This window comes from Strigops habroptila, chromosome 13, assembly GCF_004027225.2.
Source record: "Strigops habroptila isolate Jane chromosome 13, bStrHab1.2.pri, whole genome shotgun sequence".
Lineage (NCBI taxonomy): Eukaryota > Metazoa > Chordata > Aves > Psittaciformes > Psittacidae > Strigops > Strigops habroptila.
This window is the reverse complement of record NC_044289.2, coordinates 9,026,796-9,044,991: the sequence shown is the minus strand read 5'-3', so window position 1 is coordinate 9,044,991 and position 18,196 is coordinate 9,026,796. Positions and strand designations below refer to the sequence as shown.

The following is an 18,196-nucleotide window of genomic DNA, read 5'->3' as shown; positions in this document are numbered from 1 at the left end:
CTACCCTTGTAAAAAAGCCCCTCTCCAGCTTTCTTGTCAGCCCCTTTAGACACTGGAGCTGCTCTAATGTCTCCCCTTCAGGAGCCTTCTCTTCTCCAGGCTGCCCCAGCCCAGCTCTCTCAGCCTGGCTCCAGAGCAGAGCTGCTCCAGCCCTCGCAGCAGCTCCGTGGCCTCCTCTGGACTCGTTCCAACAGCTCCACGTCCCCCTTGTGGTGTTGCCCCGGAGCTGGATGCAGGACTGCTGGGGGGGGGGTGTCTCTCAAGAGTGCAGTAGAGGGGGAGAATCCCCTCCCTCAACCTGCTGGTGGTTGAGGAATGGTTTTAATTCTTTTTATTCCCACTGGATCCATGTATAAGTTCCTTTCAGTAGTGTCTTCTACAAGTAGGTTGGTGCAGGCTATTGAAATCAGTTTCACGTTTATGACCTTCTTGTTTTAAGCAGCATTGTAGCATCTACTTGTATCCTGATGCCACAAAGCCCTTGTTTTTATTTCTTTATAGCATACTTTCTTCATACCTTAAATACCATTACCTTAAAGCAAATAGGAACTATCACCTATTTACCTAAAATTGGAATATAGCCCAGTCACATTTCAAACTTTGACACACCAGAGCACACAAAATCCATGCCATGTATTATGATCTTAATTTATATGTAAAAGCACCTTCCTCCAAACATGATCTCATAAATAGGCAAATGAGATTTCCCAGGTCATTTTCATAATTAAAAAGTAGGCATGCACATTCTAAAAGCTAAGCCCTAACTCAGAGCACTTAGATCATGAGTAACTATTACAGTGGACTTTAGCTATATATTGTTACATAAAAGTCTGAGAAAAATAGGACCTGATTGAGGCTCAGTTTGTATTCTAGCATCTGGTTTTCAGTAGTATGTAAATCTGAATAAACATCTAAGAACTCCCTGTTGGGTCATTAAAAACTGTACCTATTTTCAACCTAAAATGTTGATTTTAGCCATGAAACCTCCAAATGAAACATAAATAGATGAAACCCATTCACTGGAGATTTCAGTGGCCCTTCAGAGCCAGAGATCTATTTCTGTATAGAATATTAGACCTGATTAGCCTGCACCAAATGAAATTATATGTAATTTGCTGGAAAAGTACAGGCAAATGTCACAAAACGTACAGTTAAGTCACTAATCCAGTGATTTGTAGATTCAAAACCTACAGCTACAGGGTTTTTATTATTTTAACACAAATTAATGTTTGCTCTGAATAATCAGAAAAGGAGAAAAATACCAGAATCTGTCACACGTCACTAAAGAAGAAAGGAATATCTCTAAAGCAGTCTCTTAGAAAACAAGCTCTCATTTTAAAGTTGTATTTAATAATTTTTGTCACTGACTGTGATAAGTAACTGAGATACGAATTTATCATTTAATTATACTTTTTTCTAATATTAAAAATTCTATCTAGTGTACTAAAGAAATGCAAACACCAGCCAAACAGGCATCATTTTTAAGACATTTGTTGCTTTTCCTAACATTAATTTTCTGATAGATACCCACAGAACTACCCTCCCCCACCCAAAATGGGCCATATTCTTCATACATATAAAGCCATTGTCCGAATCATTTCATCCTGCTGCCTACTTCCTCCCAAGCACATACTTGATTGCAAGGGCTTCATAATTTCTGAGTTGTGGCTGTATCAAACCATGAAACAAACCCCAGTATTACGTGTTTGTATTTCATTTATCAGGATCTGGAACAAATACAGATTCCACATTGCAAATTGTTATTTGACCTAAGGAAAAAATGTCTCAGATTCAGTGAGGTGAAGTGGGTCTCGCCCTGAACCGAGATGAGATGCCATAGTCCTGTTTTACAGGTTCTAAAAATGCTTCGGTTCTAAAGAAAAAGGGAAAAGGGAATCACCGGCTTCTGGACAAACACACAGAATACAAAATTATTCCACACATACAATTCTCTTTCTTATCCAAAGAATATTCCTTCTTTCCCGTCTAGAACAGTTTTACAAAGAACATATCACTGTACTCATCTGAATGTACGAGTACATCACTGTACTCTTAAGCTACACAAGCTATTATCAGTTCTGTAGAAACTGTTCTGTATCTGCTTTAAGATGCATGTCTGTCTGTGCTGCGGAAAGGCAACTAATTGGTATATATTCAAAATATTATCTGCAAACCACAGAACAAAGAGAAGATAAATTCTGTATTTTCTTTATGTTCTTGCTTGTCTTTATTTCAAAATCTTCTTTAGCTTCCGCTGAATAATGATTCATTTCTGAATGCAAAAGATCATTAGTTCTTTATTAAGACTTCATTATTGTTACAAAAATAGAATAGGGCATTAGTCTTTATTAGGTTTTAGTGTAACATACGGTTCATTTCTTTTGAAAGGAGCATTTTGGGATACAACATATGTAGTTCATTACTGGTGGTTTGTTTAACTGTTAGTTTATAGCAGGTCTTCCTGGTCACCACACAAATTATCAAGCTTCTGCTATTATATACTAAAAACCACACAGATGTCAGAAAATGGTTTTCTAAAAAAGTAAGTTTAGGATAAACTATCACGTTGTAGCAAACAAGGTCAAGAGCCCCTTTAAGAAAGAGACTATTTCATTGCCTCCCAGTTTAGATTCTCCATAGACACGGTCCACAAATGAAATAGGAACCTGTTGGAACAAGCAAAACTATTTTTAAGGTTCAAAACCTTAAAGAATCATAAATTCTGTAAACAAAAGAATGGCCTTTGAACTACAGCAGGTTTAGACATGGGAGGAAGGCAAGCACCAGATTGGCTTCCTTTGTGCCAGTTCTTCTTACCAGTGGCTTTAATGCTGCCCCATAGCTGGGGAGCATGGAATTATTTGGTTTATCACCTTTAAAGATGATCCAAAGACATTACTCAGTGGCTGGATGATACACCAGTCAGAAGAAACTTAATAGCTTAAGTGTACTGAAAGCCTGGGGGCTTAAAATGAACCTTCACCACTTTCCTTCACTGAAATTCAATACCTTTGAGTCAATGCCTCAGGGAGGCAAAAACTTCCCACTACCATGAAACAGTATTCTGCACCACTGGCTAGAAGATGACATCTGGGAATGGCAGCTGGTGTGTATTTTACAAGCAATGCCTGTCTTTATTGGTCTTTGACCATTTTATAGAATATTTACAGGATTAAAAAGCATTTAAAGCACTAATTTTGGTTTCCTTACCTTACCGAAGTGATTATACTGACCAGATTAACTCCCTACTCATAAAACACTAGGTAAATGCTGCTTTTCAGTAATTACACCACATCCAGATGACATACCACAGGACATTCTGCCAACACTGCATTACAATATTCAAGAATTTCCATACATGTTTATATGCAAAATTAAAATACTTCAGGGGCTAGAATAAATAATTGCATTTGCAAAAGTCGTTAGGAAACTGGCTTAGCGTTCTGCTGGCAGCTTCAACCAGAAATCATCTGGCAGGCAGGACACAAAAACCACCACACCCTTGCATCTGTGCCAGGGCTGAGGACTTCTCACAGCTCTCTGGTAGAAGAGAACCCAGGGCAAGAAGATGGTAAGAAGATACCTAAAAAGGCACGCAGAGAGACTCAGCAGTGACTCTGGCTTTCTTAGTAGGGTCCCTGTGATGATCCCAGTAAGCATTCTGGCAAGTAGGGACAGCTGATCTACAGAGCACTACTGAATATGTAGTCATTGCAGGATGTGAGCAGCGACATTTCCTGACCCATGATGAAAGAATGGTTAACGTCTCATCTAATAAGAAGTATTCATTCTTGCCCTTCAGTATAGGAATTAACCACTGTGTTGTTTCTGGACTTTGCCTTTCTTGCATAAGAAGTTCTACCATTACTTCTAAAGGAAGCATCTTCCAGAGGGTGCATTCCATGCACTGTGGTACATCTCGCATTTAGTAAAGAAGTACAGCAAAATGAAACAGAGATGCAAACAAGACTATTCAGGTATGGCTCATGCCAGTTCATCTCATTATCCCCTCGTTCCTTTTAGACTGGCAGGTCTCAATCTTCATTTTCAACTTTGCTTAAGAAGTATTTTTCTGGCACAGTTGTATCTACATTTTACAACTGCATAAAACCCCCTGTTCTGTGTGTAGAGTTACAACACCTGCAAACCAGGAATGAGATGTGCAAGTGTCACGTCTGCTGGAACTTTAGAATTATGGTTTGGGTAACTACAAAATATGTAAAGATCATAAGTATTGATCAGGAAATACTGTATCAATGTACTTGAAATGTAATGGAAAACTGTCCTGCTCCAGGGAGCTACAATATAGAGATGATACACAGAACAGTAAAAATACAGCAGTCATAGGTATGTGTCAGTGATCTGAAGGCTGTCATGTTTGTTGTAGATATCACAAAGGCAATCCTAAAGAAAAGGCCAAAGAAGAATAATGAAGCAACTTTTCAGACGTTAAGAGGTAAAGCTACCCAAGATTGCATTTTTTCAAGCCAGAGAACTGTACTTTACTGTTTTAAAAATGTATAGTAAATAAAGCCTCATCTCACCCTAGGTGTCAATTTCTGGATGTACAGACAGGTAGGGATTTAATTCAGCAATATTAGAGAGCAGTAGATGACTTCAGTTGGGTGGGAAGACCAAAGAAACTAGTGTCAAACCTCAGCTAGAAACAGGACGGTGATGTTGCTCCCTAAGTGAAAAAGGTGGAAGAAAAGAGCTTGCTTTATTGTGCGGAAATTCTCTACCCAGTGGTGACAGAGAAGTGCAATATGTTCAGGTTTAGAGAGAGAAGTACCACCAATAGAATTCTCTGACAAGTCAGTCATGAAAATGATGATGAAGAACTGGCTGAGATTCACAAAGAATTCCAGAGAATCACCTTTAAAGACACCAGCAAGAGCAATTCAATGAAATATAAAAGGCCGCAATCAGACTGCTGGAAATACAGCATCTAACAATTGTTTGGAGTTCTTTTCCAATGATGGCAGACAGCACATTCAAAGGGTTTAGAAGTGGAAAGCTGGAAAATAACAAGGCAATAAATGATGGAGAACAGAATAAATCTGAAATAGAATCAGGTTGATGGAGAAGACAAAGTGATTTGAAAAGACCTAACTAGAGATGCCTGTACAATATATGAAGGGACAAAAAGGCTCAGGGCAGCTTCACGTATATTTTAACTTCCTTCCCTCATTTGAAGAAGCTTATAAAATTGTATGCAGCTAAGCAAATGGCAAGAGGAGGAGGAAGGATCTGAGCAGCATATCAGCCAGGGGATTAAGTAACTGGATTTCGGATCTGGTATTCACCTGGAAAAGTTGGAAAGATGGAGTTGTACATATGGAATCTCTTTGTATCGATTTGATAATCTTGCTGCTTCTTGGAAGCTCACAAAATTTCCTATGCTCCCAGTCATCTGTATCTACATTGAAATGGAAGCACAATACACTTATCAAAACTTTTACTATACCTCTCCAATAGTATATCCCAACTGTCTAGCCCGAACAATCATCTCCATCTGGAAGACATATCCTTTAGAAACACATTTTTCCATTAGTTTCTCTAAGACTTCTTTTCTGTATAACCTGCAAACGAGTACAAAAAGAGAAAAGAAACCTGAAGCACAATGTCTGAACTTTGGAAATCAAGGCAGTGTGTAGGAATCCTAACTGGAATCACTCTCTCAGATCATTAATATTTAAAAAAGAATCTTTAACAAAGTCATAGGAGCAACAGTTCTTGCAATCTAGTCTATTTCTTACACCTATGCAAACGGATGCCATAGCCCTCAGAAAGGAAGGTGTGTTCTTACTCCAGTTCCTTGTTCAGGATTTTCTTAATCTCAAATAAACTTTATGAATTGGAAACCAGGCCCGTACCTGAAGCTCCCTGTTAGGTCTGATGCACCTGGTCGCAGCAAAACCTGAGTTAGAAAATTGGCACCACGACTGTGAAAGAAAAGATGAATGTCAGGATTGCTCAGTGCACAACTCCAAAAGATCAAGCAGAATTTCTAGAAAAGAAGCAAATATCATCCTACCAGCAAAGAAAAAAGGAAACATTTTATTGCTTAATATAAAACTTATATTTCTAATCTATTTTCACTGCTAGATTTGACTAATCACAGAATCTTGAAATGAAAACCCAACGTTTACTTTTCAAACACACATTATCAGTAGATTATTGAACTGTGAAGGAGAAAATGGTTTTTAGAAATACAGTTTCCAATCTGCTTCTTTCTGGTAAACTGTTAGTGCAACTATACACCGAGACAATGCAGAAGAAATACATCTGGCAACAGTCAAAACACTTTTCTTCTAACATTCACTGTAGGCGGAGAATAAAAATATTTCCTGGACAAATGTGAGACTTGGATTTAAAAAAATCAAGGTTCAGTTTTGGTTATGCTGCTTTTATAGCATGATAAGGATAAACTCCACTGATGATGAACTTCACAAGAGCCGAGAGGCCAGTTATGACTCTCTTGCTGAGGACTCTATTACACACTGATAAGATGTGCAAGACCTTCACCTTGTCCAGCATGAAGTAAAAGGATTCCTCTGTAATGTCTATTCAGCTCTCTTCCTTTTGCTGGGTGTAGATTTTATTTACACTCACAAAAAGGCGAGCACTTATACCAGCCATTAAAAACAGGAGAAAACCCAAACAGAGTGCCTGTGATACCACCTCCAGATAAGACCGTTAACACAGCTTCTGCTCCTAATTCTTTACAGTAACATATAAATCATCATTAACTTCTGCCTATTCTCTTAAATCAAGTATAAGAGAGAAAGACTATGCAGAAACTTGTCAAATACCCCCTCCAAATCTGTAAGCCCCTGTAAACCTGAGATGTCAGCCTCCATATGCGTGTACAACCTTGACAGAACTTTCCTCCTTGTGTTTGGTGACACCTCTCCCCAGTGTTCACTGTAACTTTTCCAGCAAGGTCTAAGCAATCACTTATTAACATTGATCATGCCAGATAATTCTTAACTGATGACACATCAGAGCATCAACGGAGGGGTTTAGCAAGCGATTGACTGTTTAGGGAAAGGCCCATTAAAGCTGGTAGAGCTAACTAAATGTGTCTTTAAACTTGAGGACAGTCTCAGCTCATTCTTTGGATGATGAAGCTGACTGTCCCAACCTGATGCCAGGCAGGTTTGTTCACTGTTCCACCCCATTTCTCAAGCCTAGTTATGTCATTACATTCCTTCTTGGTGGGTTTTAACTAAAGAATTTGCAAACCATGCATGCTTCTATTATTTAACATAATTTTGCAGTACCCAGTACTATTGACTAAAGACTCAGCTCAGCTCACACAGATTGAGACGAAGCCTTGGAATAATAAATAACAAATTTATGTGTAAATATGCAGAAAAATACCAACCTGATTAATTTTCTTTTCAAATCCCAGCCATATACTCCTCCATTTCCTTTATATCTTGTTCCAGACACAATATCGAAATTGCCTTCTTTCTGCTTTCTATAAGCAATTGGTTTTAGCAGAAAAACAAGGAGTATTTGTATGAAGGTAGCAGAAAATAAAAACAATCACTCTTTTTAGTGCAAAATCTGGATTTTACAAACCTTTGAACAAATAAGTAGAGAAGAAAGCAATCCTTACGGTGGTTATAGCATTATGCATCTAAAAACCTGGTGATTATTCTCTTATAAAGACCTATTTCAGTGAATCTTGTGATTATCTTTTACCGACTGCGCCACAGAATTTCACAGACTTCTTCATGAATAATTTATAAAGGCCGACACAGGCATTTTTAAAGCTTCTCTCCAGTATGAAAGACAATGATTTAAAATACTGATTTAAATATTTAAATTACACAAACCGGTAGTAAGGAAAAGAGTCTGGAACTATCCTTAGGCCAGACTGCTGCAGAACCTCATCTAAAACGTTAGGCCTCCAGCCCTATTAGACAAGAAGGTTGATAATTACAGAGACTGCTGCCATTAGCCTCCAACATAATGCCTGTTGTCCATTTCTCACCAACTGGAATGTTACAGGGAGGTGGAGGCAGGCAAAAGGGAGAGAAGTATTTCACTAATAACTGAGGACATGGTCCTCTATTCAATATCTTTACATGATGAAACCAACAGAATCAGAAGATTATGTTTATATATATGCTTTTTAAAGCTGCACAACCATCACAAGGCAGAGAACTACTAAGCCACATCTGCTCTCTGTTACTTTAAACTTGGGGATTTTTGCTCCAGTTAGGAACTAATTATTTTCCTGGACTATTCTGGGACAAATCTAATGAGGTCCAATCACTTTTATTCAAATTCTTTCCTTGCCAGTTTTCTTACCACAGCCACAGAGGAATATAAAGCTTTCAGATACTACTACAAACCAGTAAATGTTCACAAGTCATTCTCTCATACTGTGATCGGCACCTACCTGATAAACTCTGGAATAAACTTTGGCTGAAATGGAAGGAAAACAGATCAGAAAAGATAAAGAAGTGGGGGTTACAAAAAAAAAAAAATAAAATCAATGAACATTTAATTATAGCAGATTAAAAAAGTGGTAGATAAAATACAGACTTACATGGTGAGACAGGTCAGCATCCATAATAACAATGAAATTCCCAGTGGCGTGCTTCATTCCATGAATATATGCAGTGCCTGAGGAAAACAGTAAAGAATTTCCCTCACTATTCTAACATGTGCAATCTTCCAGCCACAGTCTTCACTGATTTTCTAGAATCTCTACTAGCAAAGGATCAATTATAAGCTCCTAAAATTTATTTTTAAATGATGCATTGATGATCAAACATTAGAATTATTTTTCCTTTTCCCTCCAATTTCAGCACTAGATTTTATAAATATAAATAGATTATAAAAGTAAATAGATTTTATAAATAGAAAATTGGCAAATCCTACTGCACTAGAGCTGCACAGAGAAGCATGACTTGATAAGTGGGTCACTATTTGAAATATCATTTTCAAAAGCACCACAGGCACTTATGAGCCACAGAAAACTAGAAATAGGACACAGACAACAACATAATCACCAGTGGTTAAAAACCCCCTGATTTCTAGACTCAGAATTTACTAGTATATAGATTTTAGTTAGTTCTTCCTGATACCATGAATTATATTCTGATACTTAATCTGAAGACGGCCTTTTTTTCTTACTTTAGATTTTGTTGTGTTTTATTCATCCTGGATGAACTGGTGTAGCTGTCTGGATAGGAGCTGTGACAAGTTCTGCTATTACAGTTTTCCTCAAGAATGCAAATTTCTGATCCCAGTCATATCACCCAGAGACAGCACGTACCCGAGGCCAGCAGAGCAGCACAACAGAGATTAAAAACTGGCAGATACTTCTCACTGGTCCAAATTAGTCTTTGAGTTTTTCTGTTAACTTCATGAGGAATAGATAAAACTGAAAACAAAACACTCAACTGATGTCCTTAGCAGGCACTGTTGCAGGAAACTAAACTCCTGGTCAGTGAACAAGCTGCCTTCCCTGTCTTTTCCTTGTTTGCAGAGTTACACCATAGAAGTGCCACAGATTTGTTATTGTGCACAATTGATAGTTATGGTACACAAAAAAGTTAAATTCCGTCAGTTTTAATCCATAATACTGGTCAAATTAGGACATGGGATGAAAAGGCAGAAAACATACAAAGAAAGGCATGTAAGTTTTTTTGGAGTTTCTTAGATAGATGAGAGGAAAAAAATATAGAAAGAAATTTAAACAGAAAATTCAATATCAAAATTGGAATTTGATTTTCGTTCAGTGGACTGGAGAAATCAGCTGCAGTACCCAGAACACTGAACACCTCAGATGCTTTACCAGTGGGGGATTGCCAACATATTTAGCAAGAAATGCAGATACTGACTGACAATAAGTCAAACAACGTACTGCATTTTATCATTTACTCCATTCTTCAAGGCAGAAGGGATAAAGATCTTAACAGATGGAAATATCCCCACTTTATTTTAGAATAGTTTTCATACTACAAGTTTTATTGTAATTTCATAGAATCCTTGAGTGGTGTGAGTTGGCAGAGACCTTAAAGCTCATCCAGATCCTGTGATTTTTTTTCCACTCAAATTTTATAGACTAGAATCAAAGAATACAACAGATTTATTTTTTTTAGTACTAACCAGAGTTAACAAGGACTTACCAAGGCCCAACTTTCTTGCTCTTGGTCTTAGAAGCTGCAAGATATATTAAAAGATACAGCTATTACTCCAAGTAGTTTTTAATTCATTTTAGTGACACATTGAATTCACTATTTTCAAGGTACTTTTCATTTTTAGAAATCTAGTTAATATATAAATTTATCTGTCAAATACATGAGAAACAAACCATTATATTAAACAGGTATTTGATCAGGTCATGTTTAAAAGCAAACCCCTTCTAAGCTTTATTTAGTAGTTCTGCAGTAAAAAAACAAAACCAAAAAAATAACCCTAAGTTAAAATTTGTAACTATAACTAAACTAAAGGATTTCCTCAAATTCCACTCTCTGAAATGCAGTTATAAAGCTGAACAGTCTCCCCAGCACCATTACTCTTCAGGGATGACAAATACTAAACAGCAAATATTTTAGCAAGTTTCCCAAAGTGATTTAACATATTTCCAGTACTGAATATAAATGTCAAGATTTTCATGTGCATATGGATATAACCCAGGAATAATGACCATATAACAACATTATCAATTTTGCAGAACATGGGTGACCAAGCTTTAAACCCGTGCCCCGTACCCTCAGCTCCTGCAGGGCTGTATGAAGTGCAGGGGGAGAAGGGGTCACCACCACTGTCAAAAGAGGAATCTCACTTCTAGATCATCATGACAGTAACTTAACTTCCTAAAGTGCCATTGATATAAGTCAGCATTTGGGGAGGAGAGGGTAGATGTTTAAGCAGTTATCTAAACGTACTTCTGAAACACATTTTACATCTTGGCCAGTTTTGATGCATTATCTGAGAGGTCATAAGCAATGCAATTTGGAGATGGACATGGATATGAAGGAGTTAATCCTCAGTGCTTCTGCTGATTTGTTAATTTGGTTTCTGGGTTGTTTGTTTTTTAATAAATAGTTAAATTTGAACATTAACCCCCCCAAAAAAACCCACTTTAATTCCTCTTCTGCGTCCTTGAAGCTGTTGGCCTCACATTAAGTCAATCACACACCACATTCAGTAAGCATAATGTAGTAAGCAGGAAACCCCATCGAGTTGTTTAGATGATGACAACTGAGCACAAATCAGAACAATGACTTTGCTCAGGAAACAAAATTCAGGTTAAAAACCAAATATATATATATATATGTATCAGGAAACGATGAAAATCCACCTAGTGAAAACTCGCAACAGATTTCTGCAGTGGTGTCAGTGTGAGCCGATGGCAGTGCCTTCACACACTCACACTCAAGTGTGCTCAGCTCAACACTGCAGCAGGGGTTGGTCCACAGGTTAAACTCCAAAATTAAACTCTTAAGCAGCAAGGAAATATTGGGTAACTCTTTAAACTTTTCTATTACCAATATAAAAAAAGAAAACAAAAGGATAAAAAAGACAGACTCCAAAACTTCCTACACACGTTGTTCTTAAAGCAATCTCCAAATCGTACTTAATTCACAAATACTTTTTAAACCCCTACATTTACACAGGAACAGGTTAGGGAAGTGTCTGCCCCTGCTTACAGCACAACCAGTAAACTGAACATTGGGTTCACTGTTCTGTGATAAAATCTTTATTGCCAAAAAAAGGTGGCTTTAAGTTGTAAACACTAAAGAAATAACAGTATCTTGTTGTAATTGATGGTTATACAGTAATATATTAAATAGGGGGAAAAAAAAGTCCTCTTATTGAGGAATGCAACCAGACAGGTTAAAAAATCACAATCCCAGACTAGCTTTTATTGTTCCAATTTCCCTATTTCTGCAGTCACTTAAAATGAAATTAAACCTTATCCTAACCTCTTCTTTCCCTCAGGCGTGCACAAAGTAACAACTAACAACCACTACTCATTATTCACAGCTCACAGCAATACACAAAGTTCTGAAAACCTTTTGCAAACAATTCATGATTCTGCATATTAGCCCATAATGCTGCAAAGCAGCAGCACAAATGTCATTTTACATTAGCCTGGAATGCTGTGCAAAAACTAACTTGTTTAAGGATGTAAAGAAAGTGCAGAATCCAGAGATTCTGTTCTCCAAGAGTTCTCTAAGGGTTCCAGTTCTCTACAGACTTCAAGTACTTCCCAATACAACAAAAAACACAGTATACAGAACTCACTATTTTATCCGATCCATATATTTTTTCCAATTGCTCAGCAATTTCCTGTGTCCCATCGGGGCTTCCATCATCTATGATGATAATTTCAAAATCCTTTCCGCTGAAATGAGAATTATTTTTAAGTGAGCAGACGGCAAACCCAGTTTCCCTGCCCGTGCTATTGTGAGAGGCACGGGACTGAACCGACCACAAGGTGTTTTTCTGACAGCTGGACGCTGCAGTTACAGCCACAGGGCCATGCTCATAGGATAAACCCTGACACAAAGTCACCGTTCCCGCTGTTAAGCCCCAACAGCGCCACAGCCCGCTGCAGCCTCGGGACTGCGAGAGCTGCGAACCTAAAGCTGCCTTCGCGCTGCCCTCCGGCAGCCGGAGCTGCCGCAGCACGGACCCTTCCTCCCTCCCGCACCCCGGCCGCGGGCGGTACCTGTGGCGGAAGGTGCGCGCCAGCAGCCACACGACGAGGGGCAGGTTCTCCCGCTCGTTGTAGGTGGGCAGCAGCACCGAGAACTTGTCCCCGCCGCCGCCGCCCGCCATGTCGGCGCGCTGACGCACCCGGAACCGGCGGCGGAGCGCCGCAGCCAATCGCCGCGCACGGCGCGGACAGAAGCGCGGCGCGCTGGGAGGAAGCGGAAACGGAGAGTGGGGTCGGTCGCGGTCTTCGTCCCCTCAGCCGTGGCCGGCATGGCGGAGGCGGCGCGGCTGAGCGCGGAGATCAGCCAGCGGGAGCGGGAGCTGCGCGGCCTGCGGGACCGGCTGGCCGACGTCCTGGCGGGGGGCGCCGCGCCCACGGAGGAGGATGCCTCCGCCTTTCCTGGCGAGCTCCCCCCGCTGCCCGCCCAGGCCTCTCTGAGCCCCGCCGACATCCTGCGGTACAGCCGGCAGCTGGTGCTGCCTGAGCTGGGTGTGCGGGGACAGCTGCTCCTGGCCCGCGCCTCCGTGCTCGTGGTGGGCTGCGGCGGCCTCGGCTGCCCCCTGGCCCAGTACCTGGCCGCGGCTGGCGTCGGCCGCTTGGGTCTGGTGGATCACGACGTGGTGGAGACGAGCAACCTGCACCGGCAGGTGCTGCATGGGGAGGCCCGCCGGGGGCTGCCCAAAGCCACGTCTGCCGCGGCAGCCCTGCGGCTGCTGAACTCCACGGTGCAGTACGTGCCGTATTGCGGCGCTCTGAGCCCTCGCACCGCGCTGGAGCTGGTCCGGCAGTACGACGTCGTCGCCGACTGCTCCGACAACGTCCCCACCAGGTACTTGGTGAATGACGCCTGTGTTCTGGCTGGGAAGCCCCTGGTGTCCGGCAGTGCCCTTCGGCTGGAGGGGCAGCTGGTCGTGTACAACTACCAGGGAGGGCCCTGCTACAGGTGTCTCTTCCCCAAGCCCCCTCCACCAGAGACAGTGACCAACTGTGCAGATGGGGGAGTGCTGGGTGTCGTTCCAGGCATCCTGGGGTGCATGCAGGCCTTGGAAGTGCTGAAGATCATCTCGGGAATGGGTTCTTCTTTCAATCAGTTCATGCTGATGTTTGATGCCCGGGAGGGGAGATTTCGCAACATCAAGTTAAGACCAAAGAAACCAGACTGTGCTGTTTGTGGTGACAATCCATCTGTCACCTGTCTCCAGGATTATGAGGCGTTTTGTGGTTCTTCTGCAACAGACAAGTGTAGGACTTTACATCTGCTGTCCAGTGAAGACAGGATATCTGTAGAGCAATACAAGAAACTGTTAGATGAGCAAGTTCCTCATGTATTGCTAGATGTTCGTCCACAGGTAGAAGTGGATATCTGCTGCCTGGCACATGCTGTTCACATTCCTTTGAGTAAATTAGAAGAAAAAGATGAAGAGTATCTGGAACATTTAGAGAAAAGAATTTGTGAAGAAAAGCAGAGAACTAATGGCCAGACATCGTTTCCTGTATATGTTATTTGCAAATTAGGAAACGATTCCCAGAAGGCTGTAAGAATTCTGCAGGAGTTAACTGTCAAAAAATTTGCTTCTGTGTTAGCCAAGGATATTAAAGGGGGGCTCATGGCTTGGGCCAGTAAAATTGACCCAACATTTCCTCAGTATTAGACATTTAAATGGTGAAAAACAATACAAATAATCTCTGTGTCATGACTGTATCATGTGGATAAAATAGCAGATAGAAATACTGTGTTGCTTTTTAAATGGTATTTTAAAAAAATTCATGTATTTTTGTAGATGTCTGATTATTTTTATAAAAATGTGAAACTGTCCATGGAAATGTAAAGAAACGTGCTGCTTTGCTATTATTCAATAGTGAAAACTAACTGTTTAACTGTGCATGCGAGGATTGAGAACAAATCCTGATTAGGAGTTACAGCCTGGAGAATGAGAAAGCGCAGGAGTCAAGTGTTGAAAATTTTTACTCATTCTCTTAACTGCCAAACAAATAGAAACACTGCGTGTAGTGATTAAAACCAAGTATCTGATTCATCTCTAGGTGGTCAGTAGCACTATTAAGCCCATCATGGGGAATTGCCAAGACGATGCTGAGCAGACTGTTTTGGTCACCATCTTTTGGTTCTCTGTAGGACTGTTGTGTATTTATGAAAGAGAAGTGTTCCCTGCAAATAACAGCACCTACAGCAAGGGTGTTCTGTTAACTACTTCCACAGCCACTTAGCCTCATTTGTTGGCTGGCAAAAAAAGCGCATTCTCTGACTTGTGTAGAGAAACTGAGGTTAAATATTAATAAGACATCAAGTTTGAGCCCAGAGAGTTTGTAAAACATACAGAAAATGCTTTTGGGAGAGCTCAGAAGATTTCATAATGTGAGTTGAAGGGGTGAGAGAGAAAAAAATAGATACGTGGCTTCCCTTCTCCAGGTACAAAGACATACTTCATAAATGTGCTCCCTGTTTGTTGAGGTAGGTGCATATCCCAATGGCACTGGAGTATTTTGTTAGGTGGCATTAAGAGCTATGCACATCTAAAATGTTCTTGTAGATGCACTGAATGAAAAGAAGGAGAAATAAATAGCTTCTCAACAGAGAGCTGCCTGAGTCCTCATCACTTAAGCATAGTAATTAACTTCTTATATTAACTAAGGGATGGATTTCCTTTACTTCCTGAGGAGGAAAAAACCACCTGTCATGGCTAATCTTCACACTACACAAGGGCAAAAAAAGAATAGTTCCATTAGAATCAGTAGTCAAAAAGATATTTTAGTAAAATAAATCTGAGAACATCCACACTGCCTACTGTATTATAGCATGCCAGGGGTTCTGGCGATAAGAATCTTCATCTCTTGGGAAGGAAACAATTATGTGCATTTATAAATAGTCATATTTCTTGCAATTTAGGAGACAATAAACACATTGAAGGCTGTGACTTAAAGTAAGCATCGGTGGTGTGTAGTGAGAGAGTCATCGGTTGAGGACTTCAAAGAGATTGTGGATGCCCAGTTCAGTCCGAACTATCTGGCTTCTTGTGGGTTCAGCTTTTGGGAATTAGAAACCAGAGGGGCTTGCTTGAAACGCCTGATCTATGTTTTCATCTATCTATCTTTCTTTACTGTCATGTCACGAAGAAACTGAAACAGAGAAGTAGCAATAATTCTCTAATACCCCACGTCCCGGTGCTGAACAGTGCATGGTGTGTCACACACCCACCTGACCCAAACCAGTGATTCCTTTCTTGTCATTCAAAGCAAAATGAACCTATGGACGTAGGGAAAAGGGAGACGCTTTTTAGTTGTAAATGGGTGCTACTTCCAGTGGATAGAAATCATGTGTAATGTCTTGTTACAACATTTTAGCAGCAGATTCTGTGCTGCGAAAGAACAGGGAGGTAGCATGAAAGCCTGCAGTGGTCAGAGGACTTTTCGTAGCGAATTTATCATCGCATTTCTTGTAGCACATTTTCAAGCATGAAACTGGTCTGTGAATCTGTGCTGAATAGTAAATAACAAGGATCTGGAGAACTCAGTGGAAAAGCAGTAATAAAGATGAATGATAATGCACCAAAACCATAAGTATGATACCAGAACTCGCAAAAAACATAAATGCATCAAGTCAGGCTGATGAGAGAGAAACTTTCAAGGATCTCTTCTATTTCAACGGGTTTTTGGGAAAACCGTGCTTGCCAGACTGCAGGGACTAAGGTTCAAAGTTCTTACAGGAGTGCAGCATCTGTAATGCTTCTGCTATTTTTGCATAGAGTTCTGTGCAAAACTAATTGGGCCATCCAATATAGAAATGCTTATTCTGGAAAGAACTCAAGGGAGTATGCAAAATGTAGGTTTCTTGGGGGGAAGAAAATAAAGGTGTTCTCTTCTTTGACTTAGGATAGCAATTAAATTCGCAGCAAACATGAAAACATCTGCCATGCATCTGAGGCAAAGATGGGGTCTGTAGTGCTTGTCAGAATTTCATTCTTTACACGCTGGGGCTTTTATTAAGTTTTATTTCTTTTTTTCCCCTTGGCTGGCTGAAGTGATACACATGTCTTCCTGTAAATACAGTCCTCATGCAGTGATGGACTCTGGAGATACGCTGAAAAACCAAGGACCATAGGATCATATCTAGGCCAAAACTATTCTTACTATTGGAAACATCTTTTGTTTTGATGTGCTTTAGTTCTTGAACCCTATAAAGCATGTGGTGGTTTCTCTCTTCACCAGGAAGTGTAATAGCAGAACTCTGTTTAGAAATTCCAAGAGACGCAATAAAACTTATTTTGTACTGCTGCCAAAGTACTGGCTGAGTATTTGGTACATGTTGCCGCTGTGAATGAAGGCAAGCTGCTCTCTTCAAGGAGCTTATAGTGTCGTTGGTCAAAGATGTGTTATCAGAGAGGATAAGGTCAGTCAGCAGAGTGTGTTTTTCTCTTTGTCCTTCACTCTTGATGTCATGAGGTTGCTTTTTGCTTGTTTGGTTATATTCTCTTTTAAATGGCTTACCAGAATTTAGCAAAGGAACTAAACAGGGAAGAGCTTCCTGTTACAGGTTTGGGTGTAATAGAAAGTGGCTGCAGCATTGATTCTCAATTGCTGCATTTTAGTGCCTCAGACATGTAGGTCTATGGAATAACTTCATGGTTCAGGCACAGAGCTAAATATCTAAACTTGTTTTGTCTTTGGACATGGTTATTATTTTAAGACAAGGCAAATCAAACTGGTCTGGCTTTTGTGCAAGCCTGAAAGGTGTCTGCGTGCAAGGTACGAATGTGCCTTGTTAGGCTAAAATCTTCCTTATTTTGGTGGCAGGAGTCTCTCAGCTCAAAAATCTAATAAATTCAGCACTGACCTACTATGAAAGTGTGTGATTTAAAAAATCTCCCTTTACAATTATTGGAACTATTTGTAGACAAATATATAAGGAATGTATCCAAAACTAGTTCTTAATGCTCAGAACGTAATCAGAATGTATTTTAGTGATGTGAGCATCTTTATTATTATCCCGTTTGTAAACATAAGTTCTAATAAAATTAACTGTTCAAAACAAAATGCACCAGATGTTTAAAATCCTGCAAGCACAAATTGGTCTTTTTTTAAGATCTGAAACCTCTAAACTGTCCTTTGTGAAACTACATTGGGAAAAAAATGTTAAGGGCGTTTGCTAGGTGGCACTGCAAGTTAATAAACCACAGCATTCTCTGGGCAGTGGGATGCAGTTCAACCTTAGCAGGAGCTGAGGTTCACTTGTGAAAATGCATTGTTGTACAGTTCTTTTGGAAAAAGCCTGAGGAAATAGCACAAAATGGAGCAGGGCAGTTGAATAGCACCTACAATAGTCCAAGAAAAAAATGTAATGGAAATCACATTTCTAGGGTGAGCTGTCAAAGGGCTGTTTATTTCAGAGGCTTGACCTGATTTTTTTTGTTTTCACATGCTATTTCAAAACACTTTTGCAGCGAAAATGGGTAATTGTACAGAAAAGGGTTATTGGAAACACTATCA

At 40.2% G+C, this 18,196-nt stretch overlaps 2 protein-coding genes across 2 annotated transcripts; one reads left to right on the top strand and one right to left on the bottom strand.

The window, feature by feature from the left end:
- Window positions 1-1,698: 1,698 nt before the first annotated feature.
- On the bottom strand, window positions 1,699-12,880 carry DPM1 (dolichyl-phosphate mannosyltransferase subunit 1, catalytic). Its single transcript, XM_030503393.1, has 9 exons — window positions 12,707-12,880; window positions 12,280-12,379; window positions 10,155-10,188; window positions 8,567-8,643; window positions 8,417-8,442; window positions 7,391-7,486; window positions 5,877-5,945; window positions 5,468-5,582; window positions 1,699-2,666 (listed from the first exon to the last, which is right to left on the bottom strand). The coding sequence occupies exons 1-9, from the start codon at window positions 12,814-12,816 to the stop codon at window positions 2,562-2,564; spliced, it is 732 nt and encodes a 243-aa protein (XP_030359253.1). The 5' UTR covers window positions 12,817-12,880; the 3' UTR covers window positions 1,699-2,561.
- Window positions 12,881-12,909: 29 nt separating this feature from the next.
- Window positions 12,910-17,738, top strand: MOCS3 (molybdenum cofactor synthesis 3). Its single transcript, XM_030503392.1, has one exon. The coding sequence runs from the start codon at window positions 12,964-12,966 to the stop codon at window positions 14,344-14,346; it is 1,383 nt and encodes a 460-aa protein (XP_030359252.1). The 5' UTR covers window positions 12,910-12,963; the 3' UTR covers window positions 14,347-17,738.
- Window positions 17,739-18,196: the final 458 nt, after the last annotated feature.